Source organism: Pipistrellus kuhlii, unplaced genomic scaffold (assembly GCF_014108245.1).
Source record: "Pipistrellus kuhlii isolate mPipKuh1 unplaced genomic scaffold, mPipKuh1.p scaffold_m20_p_6, whole genome shotgun sequence".
Lineage (NCBI taxonomy): Eukaryota > Metazoa > Chordata > Mammalia > Chiroptera > Vespertilionidae > Pipistrellus > Pipistrellus kuhlii.
The window spans coordinates 27,570,976-27,594,185 of NW_023425562.1; the positions used below are offsets into that span (position 1 = coordinate 27,570,976).

At 42.1% G+C, this 23,210-nt stretch overlaps 1 protein-coding gene across 5 annotated transcripts in view; it reads left to right on the top strand.

Annotated features, from left to right (window-relative positions):
• PIEZO2 (piezo type mechanosensitive ion channel component 2) overlaps window positions 1–23,210 on the top strand; it is a 309,124-nt gene that overhangs the window by 273,214 nt on the left and 12,700 nt on the right. For 4 of the 5 annotated variants that reach the window (XM_036418633.2, XM_036418635.2, XM_045574327.1 and 1 more), the window contains 11 exons: window positions 1,592–1,758; window positions 7,778–7,945; window positions 10,408–10,947; window positions 11,313–11,571; window positions 13,834–14,016; window positions 15,459–15,711; window positions 16,885–17,017; window positions 18,173–18,320; window positions 18,408–18,622; window positions 19,795–19,953; window positions 21,643–21,790. In XM_036418633.2, the coding sequence (XP_036274526.1) occupies window positions 1,592–1,758; window positions 7,778–7,945; window positions 10,408–10,947; window positions 11,313–11,571; window positions 13,834–14,016; window positions 15,459–15,711; window positions 16,885–17,017; window positions 18,173–18,320; window positions 18,408–18,622; window positions 19,795–19,953; window positions 21,643–21,790 (2,373 nt within the window). The remainder of the gene's footprint in view (window positions 1–1,591; window positions 1,759–7,777; window positions 7,946–10,407; window positions 10,948–11,312; window positions 11,572–13,833; window positions 14,017–15,458; window positions 15,712–16,884; window positions 17,018–18,172; window positions 18,321–18,407; window positions 18,623–19,794; window positions 19,954–21,642; window positions 21,791–23,210) is intronic. The other variant, XM_036418632.2, reaches the window with a different exon arrangement.

A 23,210-nucleotide genomic window follows, 5' to 3' on the forward strand; every position in this document is an offset into this window, starting at 1 on the left:
ATTAAAATCACACACACACACACACACACACACACACACACACACACACACACACACCAGTCCTGGGATAGTGGCCAATTAATTCATCCTATCTCCTCGTCTCATCTAGTTTGCAGGTGCACAGACTCTACTGTGTCTCCTAAAGGATTATGTTGTTTAGTCTGAGAATTTTGATCTGAAACTTCTCAGAGGAAAAATTAGGATATATGCAGAATGACAAAAATATAGTCATATAAGATTTATATACTTCATATTTTAAAATAATAGCTTATTTCTGGATACGTTACTATTCCATACGTATTTATACATAGCTACAGACTTACATATAAGAAGGGATTCCTTTTTAAAACAATTAAAAAAAATAACTGACATACAATATCATATTAGTTTCATGTGTACAGCATAATGATTCAATATTTGCATATATTATGAAATGATCACCACAATGAGTCTATGTAACTTTTATTACACATAGTTACAATTTTTTCCCTGTAAATTTTTAACATCTACTTTTTTTAAGCAAATTTCAAATAAAGTAGTTCCCCCTTATCCATGGTTTCACTTTCTGTGGGTTATCCTTGGTCAACCACAGTCCAAACGTTATCAAATGAGAATTCCAGAAATTAACCCTCATAAGTTTTAAATTGCACACTGTGCTGAGTATTGTGATGAAATCTCATCCCATCCTTCTCCATCCTGCCCAGGATGCGAACCGTCCCTTTGTCCAGCATCTCCCCGCTGAGTGCACTCCCACCAGTTAGTCATTCAGTAGCCAGCTGGCTTATGAGATCCACTGTGGTGCTATCACAGTGCTTACATCCAAGTTACCCTTATTTTACTTAAAAAAATGGCCCAACGTGCGAGAATAGTGGTGCTGGACATGAAGGTATGCCAAAGACAAGCCATAAAGCTTACTGTCAGTGAAAAGGTGAAAGTTACTGATTTAATATGGAAAGTGAAAAACAATATATTAAAGTTGCTAAGACCCATGGTGAGAAAGAATCTTCTATTGGTGAAATTGTGAAGAGAAAAACTCTGTCCTAGTTTGCTGAAAGACAGTGATAGAGGTCATCTTCCCCTCTTATTACATTATCACTGTTTTAGTTTATTGTTAGTTATTGTTAGTTATTCGTTTCTTTGGTGTGCCTACTTTATAAATTAAACTTTATCACAGGTGTGTGTGTACAGGAAAAAAAACATAGTACAGGTAGGGCTCAGTACTACCCAAGGTTTCAGTTGCGCTCTGAGGGTCTTAAAATGCATCCCTTGTGCATGAGGAGGGACTCCCGCACACAATACAATATTGTTAACTACAGAGACCCCGCTGTGCATTACACCCCCATGACTTACTAATTTTTCAACTGGAAGTTTATACCTGTTGACCATCTTCATCCATAAACAAGAGGGGTTTCTTGTGTAGCATTGTCCAATAACATTGGGTACCATTCATGAGTTGACATCAGTCCCCAGCTTCACCAGCTTTGTGTTCATCACTCCAGGTGTGCTTGATAGCTGAGAATTGTCAGTGTTGATAAATGCCCGGTGGCTGCAGAGGCAAGTAAGAACTGTGGCAATGTCTCCTTCGCTGCAGGGCAACGTTCCTACTCGGGAAAGCATCCACATGTACTATCAGAACCACATCATGAACCTCTCCAGAGAGTCTGGACTGGACACCATTGACGAACGCCCTGGTGCCGCGTCAGGTGCACAGACAGCCCGCAGAATGGATAGCACAGATTCACATGACAGTATCTCCAGGTATTTCATGTTCTAAACAGTGGGTTTGGTTTTGGCAAAGGTATAAGAGGTGGGCTTAATCAGTGTGAGAAATGAATGTATGAGATGAAAGTTCATCAGAACTTAACATGGATCCCCACCCTCCTCAGGTTATCTCCATTATCCTCCCCTAGATTGAGCCAGGTAAAATCAGGTACCAACAAAAAACTAGGAGAGATACCTGTATGATTTCTAGGCACAGGATAGTGGTTTCCAAGCTGGAGGCAAGTAAGAATGAACCTTCCCAATGACAAAATGACTTATCTGTGTCAAGGGCTGCATCTTTAACTTTATTTTAATTTTTTAATGTTTTTTATTGATTTTTTTTTTTTACAGAGAGGAAGGGAAAGAGAAAGAGAGTTAGAAATATCCATCAGCTGCCTCCTGCACACCTCCCACTGGGAATATGCCTACAACCAAGGTACATGCCCTTGACCGGAATCGAACCTGGGACCTTTCAGTCTGTAGGCCAACACTCTATTCACTGAGCCAATAGGGCTTTATGTCTATTTTAAAATGCCACTCCACAAAGTATCTTCTATACTAGAATCTTCTACCATCTGTTGTTATCTTTGATATTTTTCTTTCAGAATTACCTCTCCGTGACTCATAATAAAAGTCCAAGAAGTGATTCTGTCAGCTCCCATCTTCCCTGAGTTCTGTGATCACATGCATTGTCACATAACATGCATTGGCCATGGGCCAGCACCAAGTCTGTGTATAGGTTACCTCATAATGTTATGAGATGCATAATATTATCATCCCCATATTACAGAAGACAAGAGAGGTTAAGTAACTTACCAAAGTCACACAGCTCAAAAGTATGTATAAGCAGACTCAGGACCCAAAACCATCTAGTTCAGCTCAGAGCCCATCCTCACAACCACCATACAGTATGCTGCCTCTCACTGCCTCCTCCACACTCCAGGCTGACTTTGAAAACTGACCTGTCTTTCTTACTGCCTATCCCAGAAAAGCCTATGAATGATTTGCACCACAGTGTTCTAGATAGCTGCTGTCAATTGTACAGATCCAGCTCTCGCGCTAAAGCGCAAATCCTGTCCTAGGAGGAAAATGACATGCCTGAGGTAATTAGCTAGAGCCAGTGGTCAGCAAACTGCAACTTGCGAGCCACATGCGGCTCTTTGGCCCCTTGAGTGTGGCTCTTCCACAAAATAACAGGGCCTGGGATAATCTATTTTGAAGAAGGGGCATTAGAAGAAGTTTAAGTTTAAAAAATTTGGCTCTCCAAAGAAATTTCAACCGTTGTACTGTTGATATTTGGCTCTGTTGACTCATGAGTTTGCTGACCACTGAGCTAGACTGAATGAATTACACCTTGTGTCCATCTTCAAATGTATCACTGAGAACATTCGCATCTTCACTGTTTTTATTAAATAGGTTAAAAAGCACCTATACCATGCCAGGCCCTTTGTTTGATTCTGAGATAGACACATAAAGATTGAGTTGTCTCTAACTGATTGGAGCCTGGAAAGAAAGATTCACCTACAGAATCATTTGTGGAATTCTGGGTTAAAATTCTTGCTGTATAAGGACATCAGAGATGGGCTGTATTCCCACAGCTGGTTTAGAAGCCTCTGGGTCACTCCCAGTCACATGTCAGATGCGATGCTGAGCAAGGCACCAAGCTCTACTGGACTCTTTGTCCTTCACAAATTCTACATTTGTTACAAAACGAAAGAGGGGAAGGAACGAAGGCTGTTTTATCAATACCGAACCTGAAATAGGTAACTAGAAGTTGAAATTGCAACCTCAGTGGGGATAAGTCAGTAAAAATATATTTATTTTGAAATGCTATTTTTAGCTGTGGCTGAATTGCTGTACTTTAACTTCTCCACTTGTGCCTTTCTTTATTCTAATCATTTGATGTGGATCCAAAGCAATTTGGCATGGAAAGATATAAAAAAAATTAAAAAAAAATAAAACACCAACAAAACCCTCAAGGTTTTAAATAGTACATGTGTTGCTCTGGCCAGAAGGCTCGGTGGTACACCAAAAGGTTGCGGATTTAATCCCTGGTCAGGGCACGCCCAGGAGGCAACCGATAGTTGTTTCTCTCAGATCAATGTTTCTCTGTGTATGTGTGTCTTTCTCTCATTCTCTTTCTCCATCTTTCTCTCTCTAAAATCAATAAAAATGTATCCTTGGGTACAGAGAAAAAATAGTATACATGTTCAAATCTCATTTTTATTTAAAAAACATATTACTCATACATATATTGGTTTAAATTTGATTTTTTGTACCAAAAAAATCCTTATGGATATAACCTCTCCAGTCCTCCGAAAATAGGTATTGATTCTTTTACAATCCTTTGAGGAATATCTATTATAAGTTCTAAAATAATAGATATATTTCAGCCATTATAAATTTTTGTGAACAGATAAAAACACTTAGGGACAGAAACTCTTAAGCATTTCAAGGTCAAAGCATTTATTTGCTAATTGAGATGCTGTTTAAAATGCTTTTAGTTCCTAGAATAAAATAATTCATTGTTATAACATTGTGCATGGTAATAAAACTTAATTTTTCGTTTTATTTCTACCCACTCATACACACCTTTCTCAGTAATTAATTTTTGAAACCATGGGTGACGTCAGTTGCAAAGTGAAAATAGTGTTCTTGCATGGCGAGTGCTGACAGCGCCTCCTGTGTGTCTTCCTGAGAGCGTGCCACAATCAGCATTGGTGAAAGGAAGCTTTCATTCTCCTTTGACAGACACCACTGAGACAAAAAGTCATTGTGGTTTATATTTCTTTTTGCAGCCCATAAAGACTGTCCTATTTGGAAGCTACCAACCTTGTTAAATGTGTTCTTGTAACAATTTTATTTTTGCACAGAAATACAAATTTTTTTTTCAGAAAGTTTCAAGGGTTTTAGAAGCCTCCTGAATATTACACATGAACATGACTGGAGAATAATTGCTCCAGAACCAAATTCTGAATCATACTAATCAAAAAGAGCAAAGAGAACATTGGAAAGTGAACTGAAAATAAATTATCCATAAAATAAACATACATAATTTCTACATTAGTAACTTCTAATTGCACAATATATGCAATTAAAAATTAACTAATTTTAGAAGAAAAAAGAATGATTTCAAATACCATCAAACAACTCCCCTTACATCTAACCCATATTTGTCAAAATTACAAATATGAAACTATGTCCATAATCAAAAATTTTGAGGTAGAAGATACTTAAAGCCTTGAGTCGCTTTTTAACAAAGACAAAATATCCCCCAAATTTTAAAATGGCCAACCCATCAACAAATTTACTATTAAAAACCAGTACCTCTAAAACTAATTTTTACTTTTTCTTCCCCAACCTAAAGAAAGGGGAGATACAATAGTATCTATGATGCCATTATGTCTGTTGTGAGGAAACGGAATTCACCTATTTGCCCTCTTGTGAATGGCTGAGCTGCATTCCTAGTTTCTTTGCTTTAAGAAACCTTCAAATCTTTAGGCATTTGTCTATGCCAGAGTCTATAGTAGGCCATGCTGATTGTTGGAAGGGCAGTACTCTTCCCTGGAAGGCTTTCTGAGGGTAGAAGCTTGCTCTCAATACCTGTGTGATGGGCAGGGTCTAGGAACTCACATGCTCAGTGTGGCCCTGGCCCCTTTGCAGAAGCCCCCGCCTGGGTGGACGCTCCCACCTGCCACAGCTTTCACTCCAGCATCCATGTCACCCATCTGTCGTTCTGGGCTTACAGTAAAGGAGGTTGGGATGGGAACCTACTGAACAATTTTGTATTCCCTTTGACTTTATTAAAATAGTTATGATTTCCATCAAATCCAGATGTAAAATAGCAATTATTTTAACCATAGCTGTTGTATAAAATCAGATATCATCTGCCTTCCCAGAAAATGCATTGGCTTAAATTCTTGTGTGAAACATTAGTGACATCCCAAGGATCATTCCTGGATGTGAAGGGACTGATGATCATTTGAGGAATGTCCCCTAGAGGTTGCTGTGTGACCCTGCAAGGTGACAACCATCCATGTAGGCTTGTTTTCTGGGCCTGTTTTTATAAAGCTCCTCCCTTTCCCTTTTTCATTTAAAAAAGTCCTGGATTGGGCCACAAATCAGTCTCACTCCGAATAACCCGATTGCATGGGGTCTGAAGGTGGGCGGGTGCAACAGAACTCAGTGCAGGAATTAGCAAGGTAAGAAGGGATTAGAGCAGCGGTTCCCATGCAGAAAGTCTGAGCAGTGCTGCAGGAGAGGGAGCAGCACCATGTTCCTCTGCCTGCAGACTCCAAAAAGGCCATGGGGCTGCACCTCTACAAATATGAAGGGAAATACAGAGATGCAAAGATCAGGTCCCTCTTCTCAAAAATGATGAAATGGGGACCCCAGAGAGGGGAACTGACTCGTCTAACACTGAACAGCCAGTTAATGTCCCTGTGGAGACTCAAGTCCAATCCTCCCTGTGTTTGTCCTCATGTTTCTAATTTTCCATAAATTAAGATTCCTTGCTGTCATCTCCTCTTTTTGTGAAGGACATGGTGACATCTAAAGGAATGATGGCTTTTTTTTAAGTAAAAAAAAAGCCTGTCTCTGTGTTTTTATTAGAGACCATTGGATTGCTAACAGGCTCGCCTCTCTCACTGTCCTCGTCCTCTCCTGGCCATGTAGCTGTGACATGCATAGCAGGATGCTCCACTGGAGCCCTCATGGGGTTATGCTAGAGCACCTGGAACCTGACAAGCCCTTTAACTGGTTCCATGAGTGAGTGACTCAGATTCCTCCGCAGCCCCCAGAGGTTGTTACATCCTGAACGGTGTCCATTTCTGCCTCACAGCCACTGCCTGAGGGCATCGGCTGTGCAGGTTGGGTATATAGTAGGCAGTCACCTGGTAAAGATAGATGTTCAGCTTAACAGTGTCAGCTGGGGAATCAGCCATCCTGTACCACAAAGGCCTGCCCTCCAGGCTCAGCCAAGTGGGTTAGCATTCAAATTGGAAGACCCATATTCCAGTAACCACCCCGTAGGCTCTTTGGGATTAAGCTATATGTCTGAACTGAAATCGTGTCTATGTCATAACTCTATTTGCTTCTTCTTCAGTAGCAACACTCAGTAGCATCTCAGTCCTGAGTCTGCCATCATTCCCTCCCCAGTTGTTGCTTCACTGGGGAACAGGAGGTGAGGATTGAGGCCAGTGGGTTCTCACCCTAATGATATCCATCAAGACCTCACAGTCATGCAGAAGGAAACATTCATGAGGCAAAATGAAAAGTTAACAGACAAAATGACCCTGCCGTTGCTAGACTTCCTCTGTTGTTTTCTTTGTACCGTTTTATTTCTTCTTCTTTTTTTTAATGTTGGTTTATATCCAGTTGCATATCAAACCAGCATCTCTTCTCCATGCAAGGCATCTAGTTCGGCTTCACTGAATATCACTCAGAAAATGGGGTGGAATATTCAGCTTGTTGCATCATCCCTGAGCTTCCCTCTCTCATTTGGAAACTGTTTTAAAAAAAAAATGAAATATTTTATGTAAATTTTACGTGAGCAGATATTTCTGCTTAAGCGATTTGGTTACAAAATACTGTCAAGGAACTCAAGTAGCTCCAAATAAAGCATATGTCTCAATTTAAAAAACAAAACAAAACAAAAAAACACAACAAACAAAAAACACCTCAGTTGCAAAGTTATAATGCTATGATTTCTCTGTGAGGGGAGTGTCGGGACTTATAATTATTCTGTTTCCATGTCCCAGCCAGAGAGTGACATTTCATACTCACCGATATATTTTAACCAACGTATTTTGTTAAATCCAGTACTATTGTGTTTTATTGTCCTGCCAAACAGGTCCTTCCCTGCCCTTGAGCCCTGCTGTGGTGGTCGTCATTGCCATGGTGTTGGTGTCGTGTGTGGTCTGCTGCATGGCAGTGTGTTGGTCAATTGATCCAATGTGTGAACTGATTTTCCACTGGGGTTTTAACACTGTGTCTCTGTAACTGTTTGCGCTGCTAGCTGCTACACTGAAGCAACCATGCTGTTCTCAAGGCAGTCTACCCTTGATGATTTAGATGGACCAGAAACTGTTCCTAAAACAAGTGAGCGTGCTCGACCTAGGCTCCGTAAAATGCTCAGCTTGGATATGTCCTCCTCATCAGCTGACAGTGGCAGTTTAGTATCAAGGTGCTTAACTTGTGCATGCTTTGTTCTCTGATTTTATACCCCCCTCCCATCTCATTGCAAATATAAGTTTGTGTGGTGGATGTTTTCTTTTTCTTTTTAAGAATTTGCATGAATAGCCAAAGCATAACCACCACCTTCCTGGGACATACCTGGTTATTCCCAGGACAGCATTCTAGGAAACTGACTGCTCTTTAGTTTTTGTCTGTTAGGAGTTTCTTAAAAACGCTTATTATAAACATTGTCCTCCACTTTGTAAGTATTGTACATTTTTCACTTTCGAAGGAATAAGCATGCTTCCCCATTGGTTGAGAGCTCATGTAGGCAGACCTCACAGGGGGAAATGAGATTTTTCTCATGATTTCATCAAAAGATACATGCAGTAGGGAAAATTATGAAAATTTGCCACATATAATCCTTTCTATACAGAATAAATCTGCCCACATTTTATATGCATAACTGACATAAAAAGTCAGAATAGATTTACCATTGATTTTTTAAGAAAGAATAGCATGATGCAATAGATATAATAGTTCACATTTGCAGACTGTGACTTGTTTTGTTTATAAAAGATGAGTTTGGGCTTAAGTTCCTCATTAAACCCTATCATCAAATAAAAATCTTTTAGAAATTAAGTGAAATCCAAAAACTTATTTGAATTGCCTTTGAATGGTCAGCAGGACACAGGAGCATCAGCTGTGTTGCGCTTATCCTGACACCAAAACAACCCAAACCAAAACGAATTTCACTTTTGGCAAATCAGAGGGCCGTTAGCCTCTTTTTGCTGGCAGCTGTGTATCTTAATAGAGTGCTGCAGCATGCCAGGCCTGGCACTGGTGGAATGCTTTGTCATGAGAGGTCCCCTGGCAGACACATGCCATGCTGTTCCACTTTGCTGCTTCCTGGAGGTACCAGGATCTGTTGAATTCCTTTGGGGACAGACCAAATAAAAAACCATAGAGAGCATTCCTGTCATTGGATCTAGTGTAAGTGGAAGTTAGAACAGGTATGGAGCTGACTCCAGTGGTCTGAAAATTCCCTGAGGTGATCAGTCAATTTCATGGCCTTCCTAGGAGGCTAATGGAGGTAAGTCTTAGCAAAACTCCAGTTTGGCATGACATTCCAAGAGCCTTCTACGTGATGTGCATGCAGCTTAGGGCCAAAGCCCTGGGAATACTGAACACCTGAGAGGGTCCCAAGAACTCGCGTGAATCTGGTTCTTCAGCCTCAGGACTCAGCCAAGTTTCTCCATTCATTCACTTATTCATTAACATGTCTACACTGGTGTTGATGACAAGAAAAATGGGCATAATCTACACATTTGAGAATTTCAGTGTTTATTGGACCCTAGTTGCCCACATATGCCATTCAGATAGATAATAGTGCATGCTTCAGAATCTAACAAGTTATAGTTTTATATCCACAGATTCCATGGATGTGTCTGAGGTAAATAATATTAAAACGCATGCCATGAATTTCACTGGTGGGCCAGCTCTGTTTTCATTTCCAACTTTTTCTGCATGGGCCTGCCAGGGAAAGTTAGAGGATAGAACACAAAAAGGAGGAGAGGATGGTGCAAAAGAAATAGACAGGATGCCAAAAAGAGAGAGTGAGACAAGGGCGGAGAGCTGATTGGAAGTGAACACTAGAAGGGGGGCTGGCAGAGAACATCAGCGGGAATTGTTGGGAGGAGAGAGAGCGGGACTGACCCTCGAGAGTGGAGCAGACAGCCCCAGGGAGAGATCACCCTGAGAGGAGATGGGTGTTGCCATGTGCAGGCAAAGAAGTGATCGGGAGGTGGTTAGGACCTGGAAATGGTGAAAATTCAGTCAAATGTGATAATCACTAACAAGAAAAAGGCAAAGAGTGAGAAATAGGAAGAAGGAACAATTATGAAAGTGGGCCATTTTTTAGAAATAAAGCATGCAGTTGTTTAGCCACTATTTTATTCCTATCATCCTTCTGGATGTGGATGGGCCAGTGGCAAGGACTGACAGTAGAGTTTACCTTGGTCAGCACCAACAGACCCAAACCCGCCACGCTTCTCACCTGCATATGTAGCCTGCTTACAGGGTAGAGAAGGGGAGGTATGCTGTGCTGGGTCTCAATTTGGAGGTAAATACTGGAACGCACGGCTGTGAATCCTGAGATCATTTTTAAAACCTCCATGCCCAGGTGGGGTTAGCATCGTGGAAGCCACGTGACTTGCTCTGGTTTTCCACTGGGTGTGTGCACTGCCAGCTCCTGCATTTCAGAGGGTGCGGTTTGCAGTCTGCAGACCAGGTGTGACTGTCCCAAAGGAACAAAGCAGATGGGACGTAGGGAAGGGAAACGTGGCATCTAACTGCCCATCTGCCTGGATGGTCTTATTTGGGAGCCCTGAGGAGGTATCTGGAGAGTTGGAGAGGATGCTGAAGAGCTGGGTGCTAAGCCCAGGGTCTGTGCCCGTCCCTCTCTCCTGACAGCGAGCCCACACAGTGCACCATGCTGTATTCGCGCCAGGGGACCACCGAGACCATCGAGGAGGTGGAGGCTGAGCAGGACGAGATGGAGGCCAGCCAGGACGTGGAGGCCCAGCAGGAGGAGGACGTGGGGGTCCAGGACAGTGACGATGATGATGGCAGTGAGGCGGAGGTGGACTTGGGGCCAGATGGGCATGAGGGGTCTGATGAGGAGGATGAAGAAGAGGAGGAGGAGGAGGAGGAAGAGGAGGTGGAAGAAGAGGCAGAGGAGGCCCAGGACTCCGAGGAGTCCGAGGAGGCCGGCCTCACCCCGGACACTGAGCTACCACGGACCTTCACGGAGGACGGAGACATGGAGGTCCCGCCGTCCTACAGCAAGGCGGTCAGCTTCGAGTGCCTGTCCTTCGGCTCACAGGAGGACTCCGCCGGGCCCAGCCGCATGGCCGTCAGCCCCGACGACAGCCGCTCGGAGGACAGGCTGGGGTCCAGCATCCTCCCGTCCCTGACGCACGAGCTGACGGCCAGCGAGCTGCTGCTGAACAAGTAAGAGCCCGCAGGCCATGGGGAGGCATCTGGGAGCCAGGAGCTGGGAGCCAGGTGCTGGGGCTGCACATAGAGGCAATTCTATGTACAAACACCCACCTGCATGTTTACAGCAGACAGATACAGTTCTCATTCCTCCTCAGGCTGCACATACAACACAGGCTCGGCACGTCTATCCCTTACGGTAGAACTAGCAAGAGCTGACAGTAGACGCTGCTCAGGTGTCCTGTAATATAACATTGGGAGGGGTTCCCAAAGGAAATCCGGAGGCAGAGGAAAGGGAAAGGACAGGAAGGCTCTTGCAACATGACAGTCAGACATTTGGAGAAATGAAGGCAAAAGGATTGTCATGCTTATGCTCACAGGATGTTTCACGATGACGAGCTGGAGGAGTCGGAGAAGTTCTACGTGGACCAGCCGCGGTTCTTGCTGCTGTTCTACGCCATGTACAACACGCTGGTGGCCCGCTCAGAGATGGTGTGCTACTTTGTGATCATCCTGAACCACATGGTCTCTGCCTCCGTGATCACCCTCGTGCTCCCCATTCTGATCTTCCTCTGGGCCATGCTGTCTGTGCCAAGGCCCAGCAGACGGTTCTGGATGATGGCCATTGTCTACACAGAGGTAGGCCTGGGGCACCACCTCCTGCAAGCTGCATGGGGCATTTGCGATAGGTGGGCCTGCCCCGACTCCCAGATAGTTGAACACAGAACAATCAGTAAATGTATATTCTTAGGCTGATAAATGAACATACCTAACAGTTACCTCGTGCGGGTAATTATCTATATCTTTTTACATTTTTCACATCACACAAAAATAGGTGCTAATATCATTCCTATTTAATAGATAAGAGACCAACCTTAATAAGGTTAAACAATTGGCCCAAAGTTACCCAGCTAGTGAGTAGCGGGGCAGACTCCTGGAGCCTGGTTGTCTGTCCTGTGATATTAACCACGGAGGTAACAACAGTGCTATGCAGACCCAAGCATATTGCCTGAGGCTAAGACTGTTCCATGAATGGATACTGAATTAAGTAATATAGTTCGCCCTTTTAATACAGTTTAATGCAGCAAGAACATATTCCATTTCTAAACTTAGGCCAGTTTCCCTAAATCAAAACACCAAGTTATATAATAACCCACTTAGAAATCTGAATAACAGAAAGGGAGAATTGCCAGCTCATTTCCATCACAGGTGAGGGGACAAGAGACTACAGAGTTAGACAGATGCTGTGCCTCTCGTGGCCTGATGGGGCAGAGAGAAGTTAGGTATCATTGCAACTTCTCAGAGAAAGAGAACTTAGAACTGAATCTTAAGGGATGAGTATAAAGTCACCAAAAGAAGAAAAGCAAAGGGAGCACCAGTCATCAGAAATAACCCATGCAGACAAATGAAGGTGTAAGACAACCTGGCACATGCCAAGAATGACAGGTGGCTTACGATGGCTGGAAGGCAGGCTGTGCGTAGAGAGTGCAGCAGAAGGAGCGTGGGAATGCAAAAGGGTTTATGCTCAGGATCTCTTACCCTTTGAGACAGCATGGAGGAACATGGAGAGTATTATCATAAGTAAAATAGGCCAGTCAGAGAAAGACAATTATGTGGAATCTAATGAACAAAATAAACTGATGAACAAAATAGATCCAGAAACATAGAAGCATGGAACAAACTGTCAGATTTCAGGAGGAAGGCGGAGGTGAGTGGGTGAGAGGAAAGAGATCAACCAAAGAACATGTATACATACATACATAACCTATGAACATAAACAGTTGGATGGTGAAGGCCTGGGGTGGAGAGTAGGCTAGAAAAGGTTAATGAGAGGGATAAAAGAAGACTATGTAATACTTTCAACAATAAAGATAAAAAATAAACAGGGGCATGACTTGATCAGATTTGTGTTTGCAAGTTTTTATACAGAATGAAAGTGGACACATCGAGGCCAGCTAGGACACTGTTTTAAATTATGGGTGAAAAGTAATAGAGTTTGAATGCAGTGCCAAAGAGGTTGAAGATGAGTGGGTAAATGTGGTTTCAGTAATTGACTAAAGCTTATTGCGGTGTGAAGGAGGGGAGAGGCAAGAATGACCTCTAGGTTTCTGCTTTGGAATTTGGTACGTGGGGATGTTCGCTAAGGTAGGAAACACAGGGCTGTTCTTCACAGAAGCCTGACTGAGAAGACTCTAGGTCCAGAGAGGACTTTTTAAAGTGCTTTTATTAATGAATTGTGTATATGGCAATGAATTCCTGATGATATAGACATTAGAGGGATGCTTAAATGAAACCCATCAATGTTCTCATTTGTCCTCTCTCAGCATGCCACTTTTCTACGTTTATCCACTTAGAACAGCACAAGTGGCCAATCAGTTTCGTTTACCTTTATATCTTCTTGAGAAGAACTTCCAGTGAGCAATAAAGTAGGGAGAAGAAAGAGATTGGAGTAAAGTGAAAACTGTGTACATCAAACCCTCGTAATATTGTTCATAGAGATTGCAAGTTAAAGCAATACATAAAATATAAAGGCATAAACATTACCCTACTCTTGTGTCCTAATACCATATTTTAATAGCTAATTATTAGCTATGTATCAAATAAATCAGTATAAATTAGCCTACTTCTCAAAAATAGGGCAAGTTATTTAAGTAGTGTCATGAGTGACCTGACTGACCCTGATATATCTACAATCAAAGGCACTCACAAGGATAAGATTTAGCGCCTGTTCTGGCCATTGGTCTGTAAGAACGATGACATAATCGTTTCACGTAATTGTGTGCATTTATACCATCAAAACTGTAAAATGAATTTTTCTTAGTTGTTTTATATTGCTGTTTCTCCTATATAACTATACTTACAAGGATTTATTTTTTTTTAATTTTTATCATCCATGTATAGGTGACAATTGTGATCAAGTATTTCTTCCAATTTGGGTTCTTTCCCTGGAATAAGCTTGTGGAATTGAACAAGGACAAACCTTTCTACCCAACTAATATTATAGGTGTGGAAAAGAAAGATGGTTATGTTCTGTATGATCTCATTCAGCTTCTGGCTCTTTTCTTCCACCGATCAATTTTGAAGGTACAGTTTTAACAGTTAACCAGCCCATGTTGATAAGTGTTGTCCCTGTAATATTCCTAGAGACTGTGAACATTAGGATTGGTGATAGTGCTGAAGGGTCAGTGGATGGTGTCCACTTGTATGCTTTAAAACACACACACACACACACACACACACACACACACACACACCATCATATTCATTTAGTGGACATTTTCTTCAGTACTCTGTGCTGAATAATGTAACTTATAATAAATCTGGGAGCAGAATAAATGCAGAGTCTGACTGTCTGAGCGCTCAGGAGGCTGTGAGCTCATTGAGGAACTTTGAGCAGCAAGTTCATTGTCAGGGTAACTTGTGGTCCAGGTAGCATCATGCTCCAGGAAGGCCTCTGTTCTCTCGCCTCCTTTTCCGCTGTCATTTCTCCTCTCTTTATCAGCCCTTTCATCCCAGTTCCCTGAAGCAAAACTCAGGCTCTGCAGAATGCATCATAATCTGTTTCACATGTGGGCCAACATTTTTGAGTTAAGTATTTGCAGCTCTGTTTCTGAGTCAGCCATGGATGATTCAAGGATTCACATCATGTTACGGAGCTTGGAGAGGGGCAGCATTATTGTTCAAGTACAGATATTTAGTAAACATGAGGCAATGGGGCTAAAATCACCCACTTACACTTCAAGTTGATACTTGGAGTGCTAGTCGTAAGCTCATGGAACAAGTCAAGGGATTGTAATTTCACCTTTTCTCCATCTACCAAACATCAGCTGTCTCCATCTTACTTAATTAGCCAAACTTTTCTCCTCTTACCCACCCATATCCACTCTCTTGGGACCATCATAAAATTATAGGTAATAAGCTTTCTTAGAATCTCTTCCCTGCCTTGGTTTTCTAATCTTTTTTTAAGTACAGCTTTATTGAGGTATATTGGACAAAATTATAAAACATTTAAACTGGACATGTGGTGATTAGATACATGCATACCTTGTGAAAGGATTTTTCCATCTAGGTAATTACACATTCATTACCTCACATATGTATTTTTTTAAATATATTTTATTGATTTTTGTACAGAGAGGAAGGGAGAGGGATGAGAGAGAAACACCTATCAGCTGCCTCCTGGGGATGTGCCCACAACCAAGGTACATGACCTTGACCAGAATTGAACCTGGGACCTTTCAGTTCGCAGGCTGATGCTCTATCCACTGAGCCAAATCGGTTTTGGCCTTTTTTTTTTTTTTTTTTTTTTTTTTTTTTTTATGAGAACATTCAAGTTCCATTCTCTCTGCAAATTTCAGTTACATAACAACAGACAATAACACAGGGTTACCAAATACAATCACTCCATTTTGCCTTTGGTTTTCTAATCTAAGGGAATAGTCTGTTCGATAAAATATTATAGGGCAGAACACCAGCTCCCTCACCTGAAACAGCAATCTGAATTGCCCCTTCCCGTGCTTTCTCAGTGCCACGGCTTATGGGATGAAGATGACATTGCGGACAGTGGCACCGACAAGGAAGAGTCAGATGAAGAGCAGTCCCTCAGTCACGGCAGAAGGGACTCCTCTGATTCTCTGAAATCCATCAACCTGGCTGCATCCACGGAGTCAGTGCACGTGTCCTTCCCTGAGCAGCTGACGGCTGTCCGGAGGAACCGTTCGAACAGCGGCTCCCAGATATCCCACAGATCCAGCTTTTCTTCAAATAGGTCTCAAAGAGGTATCCCTGGGCTGGAAATACCCACTGGGGCTCTCGTTTTACTGGTGCCAGTGTGTCTGGGGCAGAGAGTTCGTTGGGTGCTACCAAGCAGGCAGATACTGTGATGTGAATCGAAAGTGCTTTGAAATCAGACAAGAATTCAAGTGCTGACTCAGCTGTGTGTGTGGCCTGGCGCTGTCACATCATTGCTCTAAATGTCTAATTCCTTCCGGGACAAGGACTTCAGATAATTGTGGAAAGTGGCCAGCATAGTGCTAGGACCTAGAATCTGTTGGGCATACCACAGTTTTAAAATCAGATCCATAAATTCTGCTGGGTGTGTTCAGAGTGCGGTAAATCACAATTTATTTCAAAAAGATACTTATATTTCATTGATGGGAACTTTCAGCTATACTATCTAATAATTTGCTCATGTATTCATTAACTTCTTACTAAGTAGGGAGTGCAATCAGAAAGTAAATATGCCTTACAGTTGTCACTCTAGGAGTAATTGAGCATTTGTATTTATATCCTGTCTGAAACTTACCAAACACTTGTGTACAGTCATGCATTGTATGACTTTTAGATCACCGATGGACTGCATATATGATGGTGGTCTACCATATAGCCTAGGTGGGTAGGAGGCTGTGCCATCTAGATCTGTGTACACTCTGTGTTGTTCACACAACTACAAAATTGCATACTGACACATTTCTCAGAATCTAGTATACCCAAATAATGTATCATTAATTGGTGCATGACTGTATTCATCTTCAGAATATACTTTTCAGGCAGATGCTGGAAGGTCCTCATATTCATTTTACAATTAGAGAAATTAGAACATCAGAAAAGGGCTGGGCCATGGACCCAACCTGAGAAACCTGCAACCTAGCCCCTCAGGTAGTACTGAAAAAGCCGCTCTCCCCATGTGTTTCGTCCTGGGACAGAGATCTCATAGCAATCCAGGGATGACTCAGCATTGGGTGTACAAACCCACAGATGCCTTTTACCACCAAAGCAGGGCTGAGGCGGCAGATTGCAAATGCCCAGTCACTGCTCCTACAGACATGTGTGTTCTTCCCTCTGAGTCAGTTTCAAGCCATCCCTTTGCCATGTGGGCCCCAGGGACTCCTTTGGTGCCTATGTCAACTAGTCTGTGCCTCACAGTGCATCTTGGCTTCCTTTTATTCCTAGGTAGCACAAGCACCCGAAATAGCAGTCAAAAAGGAAGCAGTGTTTTGAGCATCAAACAAAGAAGCAAAAGGGAACTTTACCTGGAAAAGCTTCAAGAACATTTAATCAGAGCAAAAGCACTTACCATAAAAAAGTAAGTGCATACAAACACTTGGGGTGTGGGTTTTATTTTAGGGCCGGGGGACTTAGGGAAATAATTGATAACAAATGGTTCATATATAGCAGAGGTGAAGAACAGAGAAGTGGTTTCTCATATCACAAATATCCTCTTAAGGAAGAAAAAAATGATAATATTTTTAAAAATCACTTTTCAATAAGTGTGATTTATTTTTACATTCATTGCATTTAGAAACACACATTTTCTATTTGAACAGGATAAATAGATAATCTCAGAAGCTCACAGTATGTAATTCCAGGCATTCTCATGGAAAGGACTACTGGATAGAGAAGAATTCGTTGTCAAAGCCTGAAAGACCTTAGTCATACATTCTCATTCTAGAGAGGAGAAACAGAGGCACATGATGGGGAAATGGTTTGTCAATGATAGCCAGTCTCCAACAAAGTGCACAGGTTCTTCCCAAGTGTCAGGGCTGCAGACCAACAGCAGATGAGGAGGCAGCAGGGCTGGTCCTGAATATGGGCTCTCAGGCCTGGAGGCCCATCCATACCTGAACATGGCCTTGAACTGGAGGTAAAACCCAGAGCACAGTAAAGAGAAAGCAGAGCCAAAAGGACATGGTAACTAAGGACAGAGCTAAGTGAACTAAAGCGCAGGGTACTCCCTGGGAACCATGAGAAGAGAGGCCCAGGACCCACATGGGGGAAGGGCAGGGCTGGCTAACCATGGCCTAGCGCCTGGTCAGCACTTCAGGTATGAGCATCCTGGTGTATTCCCATGTATTTCTCAGTCCAGCCCTATGCCTCAGGTCTTATTACTACCTTCTTTTACAGAAGAGGAAATAAAAACAAGGAGCATTAAGTAGCATGCTCAAGGTCTCATAGGTGCAGACTAAATGAATCAGGTGACAAAGCAGGTACCTAAATTTCAGGGCTTTATATCACTGTATCACAAGAAAAAAGGCATGTGCTCCTACCTTGGCAGGGAACTTGTATGCACTCCGTTCCAGCAGGCGGCCCTTTCCCCCCCACCCCCCCTGCAGGACTGTCCCAAGGCTGAGAGAGAGAGGTGTAACCCGTTTGGAAAGAGGAATAGAATGACTGTAGAATCTGGTCATTTCTCCACTCGCGCCTCTCCTGAAGCAAAGGGGTGGGGGTCTGTGTTTTGCAGGACTCTGCAAATCTATGTGCCCATCAGACAGTTCTTCTACAACCTCATCAACCCAGACTACAGCGCCGTGACCGACGTATATGTGCTTATGTTCCTGGCTGACACTGTGGACTTCATCATCATCGTCTTTGGCTTTTGGGCCTTCGGGGTAGGTAAAGGCCACCATGCACCCAATGACTAATAGTGATGTGTCCTGTGAAATGTCACTCAGGCCAGAACCTGTTGTCTTTCCCAGAAACACTCAGCAGCGGCAGACATCACGTCTTCTCTGTCCGAGGACCAGGTGCCCGGGCCGTTTCTGGTGATGGTCCTCATTCAGTTTGGAACCATGGTGGTGGACCGAGCACTGTACCTCAGGAAGACTGTATTGGGAAAGGTCATTTTTCAGGTCATTCTTGTGTTTGGAATTCACTTCTGGATGTTCTTCATCTTGCCTGGAGTGACTGAGCGGTAAGGACTTTGGAAACTGTTGGTGCTGGTTAGGATGGGTTAGACACTGAGATTTACAAAGAGTAGCCAAAAATTTGATAGGGAAAGGCCTGGTAAGATCCTGGAGGCTGCTAATACCAGCTTTCCCTCTATCATCTTGAATCCTAAGCATCTTCTGTGTTAACTTTCAGTTCTCCAAAGATACCACTCCAAAGCAAGCCCTTCCATTCCCTCCCCTTCTCTTCTGCCTCCAACCCACAGTGCCTCTTCTTTGTCACTCTGTAGGTCTCTGTAGTCCATGTGTTACTTTTCCCAGGTCTTCTCACCCCACACCTCAAATTTGGTGCTTAATGCACGAATGAATGAATGTGTCAATCGATAATAGAAAAATAAGGGAGATAGCTATAAATAGGAACTGTTAGGATATGATAATAAAGGGTCCACAGAAGGGGAACATGGACTGGTCCATATGGTGCAGTAAAAATATTTTTAATAATATCATTAAACGTCTTCATTTTTAACATGAACTTGATCTTATGCACTAGAGTCATTCAGAGTTAAGCCTTAAGAATAGCATGTCAATAAGCGTGGCTAATTAGAAGTGTGAATGAAAATGAATTGAACTTTACAAAATTATGGTTGTACATTTTTCTTTTCGAGCTTTAATTTTTGGACAGAGTAGCAGCAATATCCACATTGTGAGAAAAATGTTAATAGTAAATTTACTTAACAGTAATTTATTTTATTTATGGCTTAAACAACTAACTGATACACTAATACCTTAGAGCACATGTGTCAAACACAAGGCCCACGGGCCAAATCCGTCCTGCCAGGCCTTGCAATGTGGCCCGCACCGCGCTGTCATCACTGCACTCCGCTGCGTTTCCATCACAATGACAGTTTATGACTGTTCAGTAAACCAGTCGGCCCGCGATTTAGGCTGGATTTTAGATTTTGGCCCCTTCTCTGATCGAGTTCGACACCCCTACCTTAGAGGCACCATTCATAGGATCTTTTTATTACCCTACCTTTTGCCTGTGAAGTGATCAACTATACATAGTGAATTCCTTTGAATTGACTGAATTGACTTTAATGCTAGAGGGGCAATTAGGCTTCTGTTAAAATCCTAAACTGGTTTCCTTTTACCAGAAGAGGAGTCCATTCCCTCACTTTTCTGAATGTTTCTGTTTTAGGAAATTCAGCCAGAACCTGGTTGCTCAGCTTTGGTACTTTGTAAAATGTGTTTACTTTGGGTTGTCTGCCTACCAAATCCGTTGTGGCTACCCTACACGAGTGCTTGGAAACTTCCTCACAAAGAGCTACAATTACGTCAACCTCTTCCTGTTTCAAGGGTAAGGACACATGCTGTATGCCAAAGTCACTCACAGAGGGCCACCAAGTGGAAGGCATTCTGCTTCCTACCTGGGAAAGAATAGGAAGAGGAAGATTGCTGATGTACAGGAAGGAAACTCTTACAGTATTTAGGAATAGAGCAGATACGCTTTTTGAAATACCTTTCTATGTGCAGCTGCCACACACCTGACCAGGATGTTCTGGGGTCATCCACGTGGGTTAATTTTCTATTTCTATATCCTGCATAATTACTGTGATAATATTTTGGGATTCATGATCCTTAAGTATAAATAAATTTCTGGGCACAATGAGACAAAATATTTGGAACCTAGACTATTCCAAAATACCTTTGGAATTTTGCACGCACAGCAAGTCCATGCATTGAATAGGCCATTTATTCCCCCCTAACATCAGTGGGAATGCCACGTGACTTGCTTATTCCTGGTAGTAAGTTAGCTGCTGAAGGAAGCATATTGCTCGTCCATGTGAGCATTTCATTGGTAGCATCTGCTCTCTGTTTGCTCAGAAATCAGTCATAAAAATCAGGCTGATTACATAAAAGTCAGTCTGCTCTTGGCATGGCTGGCTCCTACTTAAGACCAAACTTGGGGGCTAGGGACTTGGTCATAAAAGTGGTATTGAGCATGCTCAGATGTCAGGAACCTCCAGTGTGGAACAGTGCTTCACTTAGTGGCATCCTGTATGGGGGCTGATATTTCTTCCCCATGTTGAATTAGTGCTCTCTGGGAAAAGCTGTGTAGCCCACAGGAGAATACCAAGCAGTAACCCAAGATGATGTGAGGGCTTTGAAATTAACCCAGACCCTCCAGCCTGGGAGAAGCTGTCAGTCAAGAAACAGGGAACAGTCTGCAGACTTGAGAGGAGCCCAGGCCAACCCATTCCCAATTGAAATATAAGAGACTGAGCCAGCGTCCTGTTGGCCTTAGTCATCTAGTAAGTCTACTGTGTGCCCCAAAGACATGTCCTGTTTCCTCCGATGGCTCTCATTTCCCTGGTTTTCACTTACAAAGTGTATTAACTTTCCCAGCTCACTCAACAACAAAGCCCTAACAATCAAATCAATAAGCCTGTGTCCAGCAGATTATTGTAACATGAATAAATAAATGCTTACAAAATATATTTGCAGATTACATAATTTTATATATAAATATCCTAAAGACTTGCCCCCCAAAACTTGAGAACTAATCAATGAATTCAGTAAAGTTGCAGGATACAAAATCCAACATTCAGAAATCAGTTGTGATTCTACCACTAACAATGAAATATCTGAAAAAAAATAAAGAAAAACTTTCATTTGCAATAACATCAAAAATAATAAAATACTTAGAAATAAACTCAACCAAAGAAGTGAAAGATTTGTACAATTTCTTATAAAATAAATTGAAGAAGACACTTTTAAACACTCAAAAAGGGAATCCCAGTTTGTTAAGACCATCAGCCAAAAAAGAAAGAAAGAAAAAAGGAACGGAAAATACCAACTCATTTATTAGACTTCTAATGAAAAGCAGTTGCATTCCAAGTTGAATTTTATCATAAGGGTCACCTTGAGAAATTTTTTTCTAAGAGCTAAGAGCTAAAGCATTAAGAACTGCATGCATTCCCATTGTTAGCTGAATATTGGGGGCCATCCCAGAACTGTCTCTTTAACAACATGTGGTTTCTGCCAGGTTCCGCCTTGTTCCATTTTTGACTGAGCTAAGGGCTGTGATGGACTGGGTGTGGACAGACACGACCTTGAGCCTCTCCAGCTGGATCTGTGTGGAGGACATCTATGCTCACATATTCATCCTGAAGTGTTGGCGGGAGTCGGAAAAAGTAAGCCAATAAAAATGCCTTATCCTCATTTGTCTCTCTTAGATACAGACTGATTATAAGATTAATGTGAACCTTTGCAAGTTTTGTGGCCAAATAAATGGAGACAGGGGCAAAACTACTAGGACTTATAAATATCCTATTGATTTTCACCCCACTAGAGTTGGGAATTTTGGACATACTGCTGTCTTAGCAATAGCATCCAGATGTGTTCTTCTTTTGGCCACTGTGTATTGTAGTTATTTTTAAAAGAAGAAATTATATACTGCTGTGTGGCTCAATAATTCTTAACCAACTCATTGGGGAACAGGAGGAAATTTGCTATGGTGGAAAAAAGTTGGGTGAGGTGGCTTGGTCTCAGGCTGACCACCTGATGTGCTTTTTGATGAGGGACAGACAATGTTACTGCTTTGTGCAAAGGAAATTGAAATGCAAATACCTCATTATTCTTCCAGGTTGCATATTAAGATTAAAAATAGAATTACAATTATTGATATTTATAGGATTCTCAAGTTTAACGCATGAAGCAGGAATCTCTTGCATAATAACAATAAAAATACTCAAGCAACATTAGCTGAGGTGGTGTGAAATGTCTTCTTTTTTTTTTCTCATCTCTTTGAAAAAGTCCCCTCTAGTCCGTGTAATCTCTGTATTCTACAGTTTCTTCTGGGAATTGTAGTCATGGGGCCATTAACTCAATAGTCTCTGTGTTTGGGCATCTGTGGGAGTGAAGGAGAAGGGGCTGGTAATATAATTAAAATTGTGTTAGCTTTTCCTGATTTTTAAGGTACAAGAAAACTGATATAATGACAAAATATGAGAGCCAGTCTACCAAAGAGACAGTAGAAATCAGGACGACAAAAAGATCTGGAAATCATGTCATATGAAAACAAGGAGGAAGAACCAAGAATTATTTAGTCTGAAGTTTAAAAATGTGAGGAGGGAGAAACAAACTATTTGAAATATTAGAAAATATATTGCAATTTTGAATCAATTTGTAAGATCCAAGAAAGGTAGACAAAAGCTCCAGTAAGTTTCAATGGAACATAAAGATCTTCCTAAGAATCACAGAAAAGAAACCGAAGACATCTTTAAACATTTAAAAAGGGAATCCCCGTTTATTAAAACCATTTAAAAAAAAAAGGGGGGGGGGAATCTTACCCTTACCCTTTGCAACAGCATCCATGGACTTGGAGAGTATTATTCTAAGAGAAATAAGCCAATCAGAGAAGGACAAGTACCATATGACTTCACTCATATGTGGAAAGAACAAAATAAACAAACAAAATAGAAACAGACTCATAGATACAGAGAACAGACTGAGAGCTGTCAGAGGGGAGGAGGACTGGGGGCTGGGTGAAAAAGGTGAAGGGATTAAGCAGAAAAAAAAGAGAAAAGCCTCATAGACACAGACAACAGCATG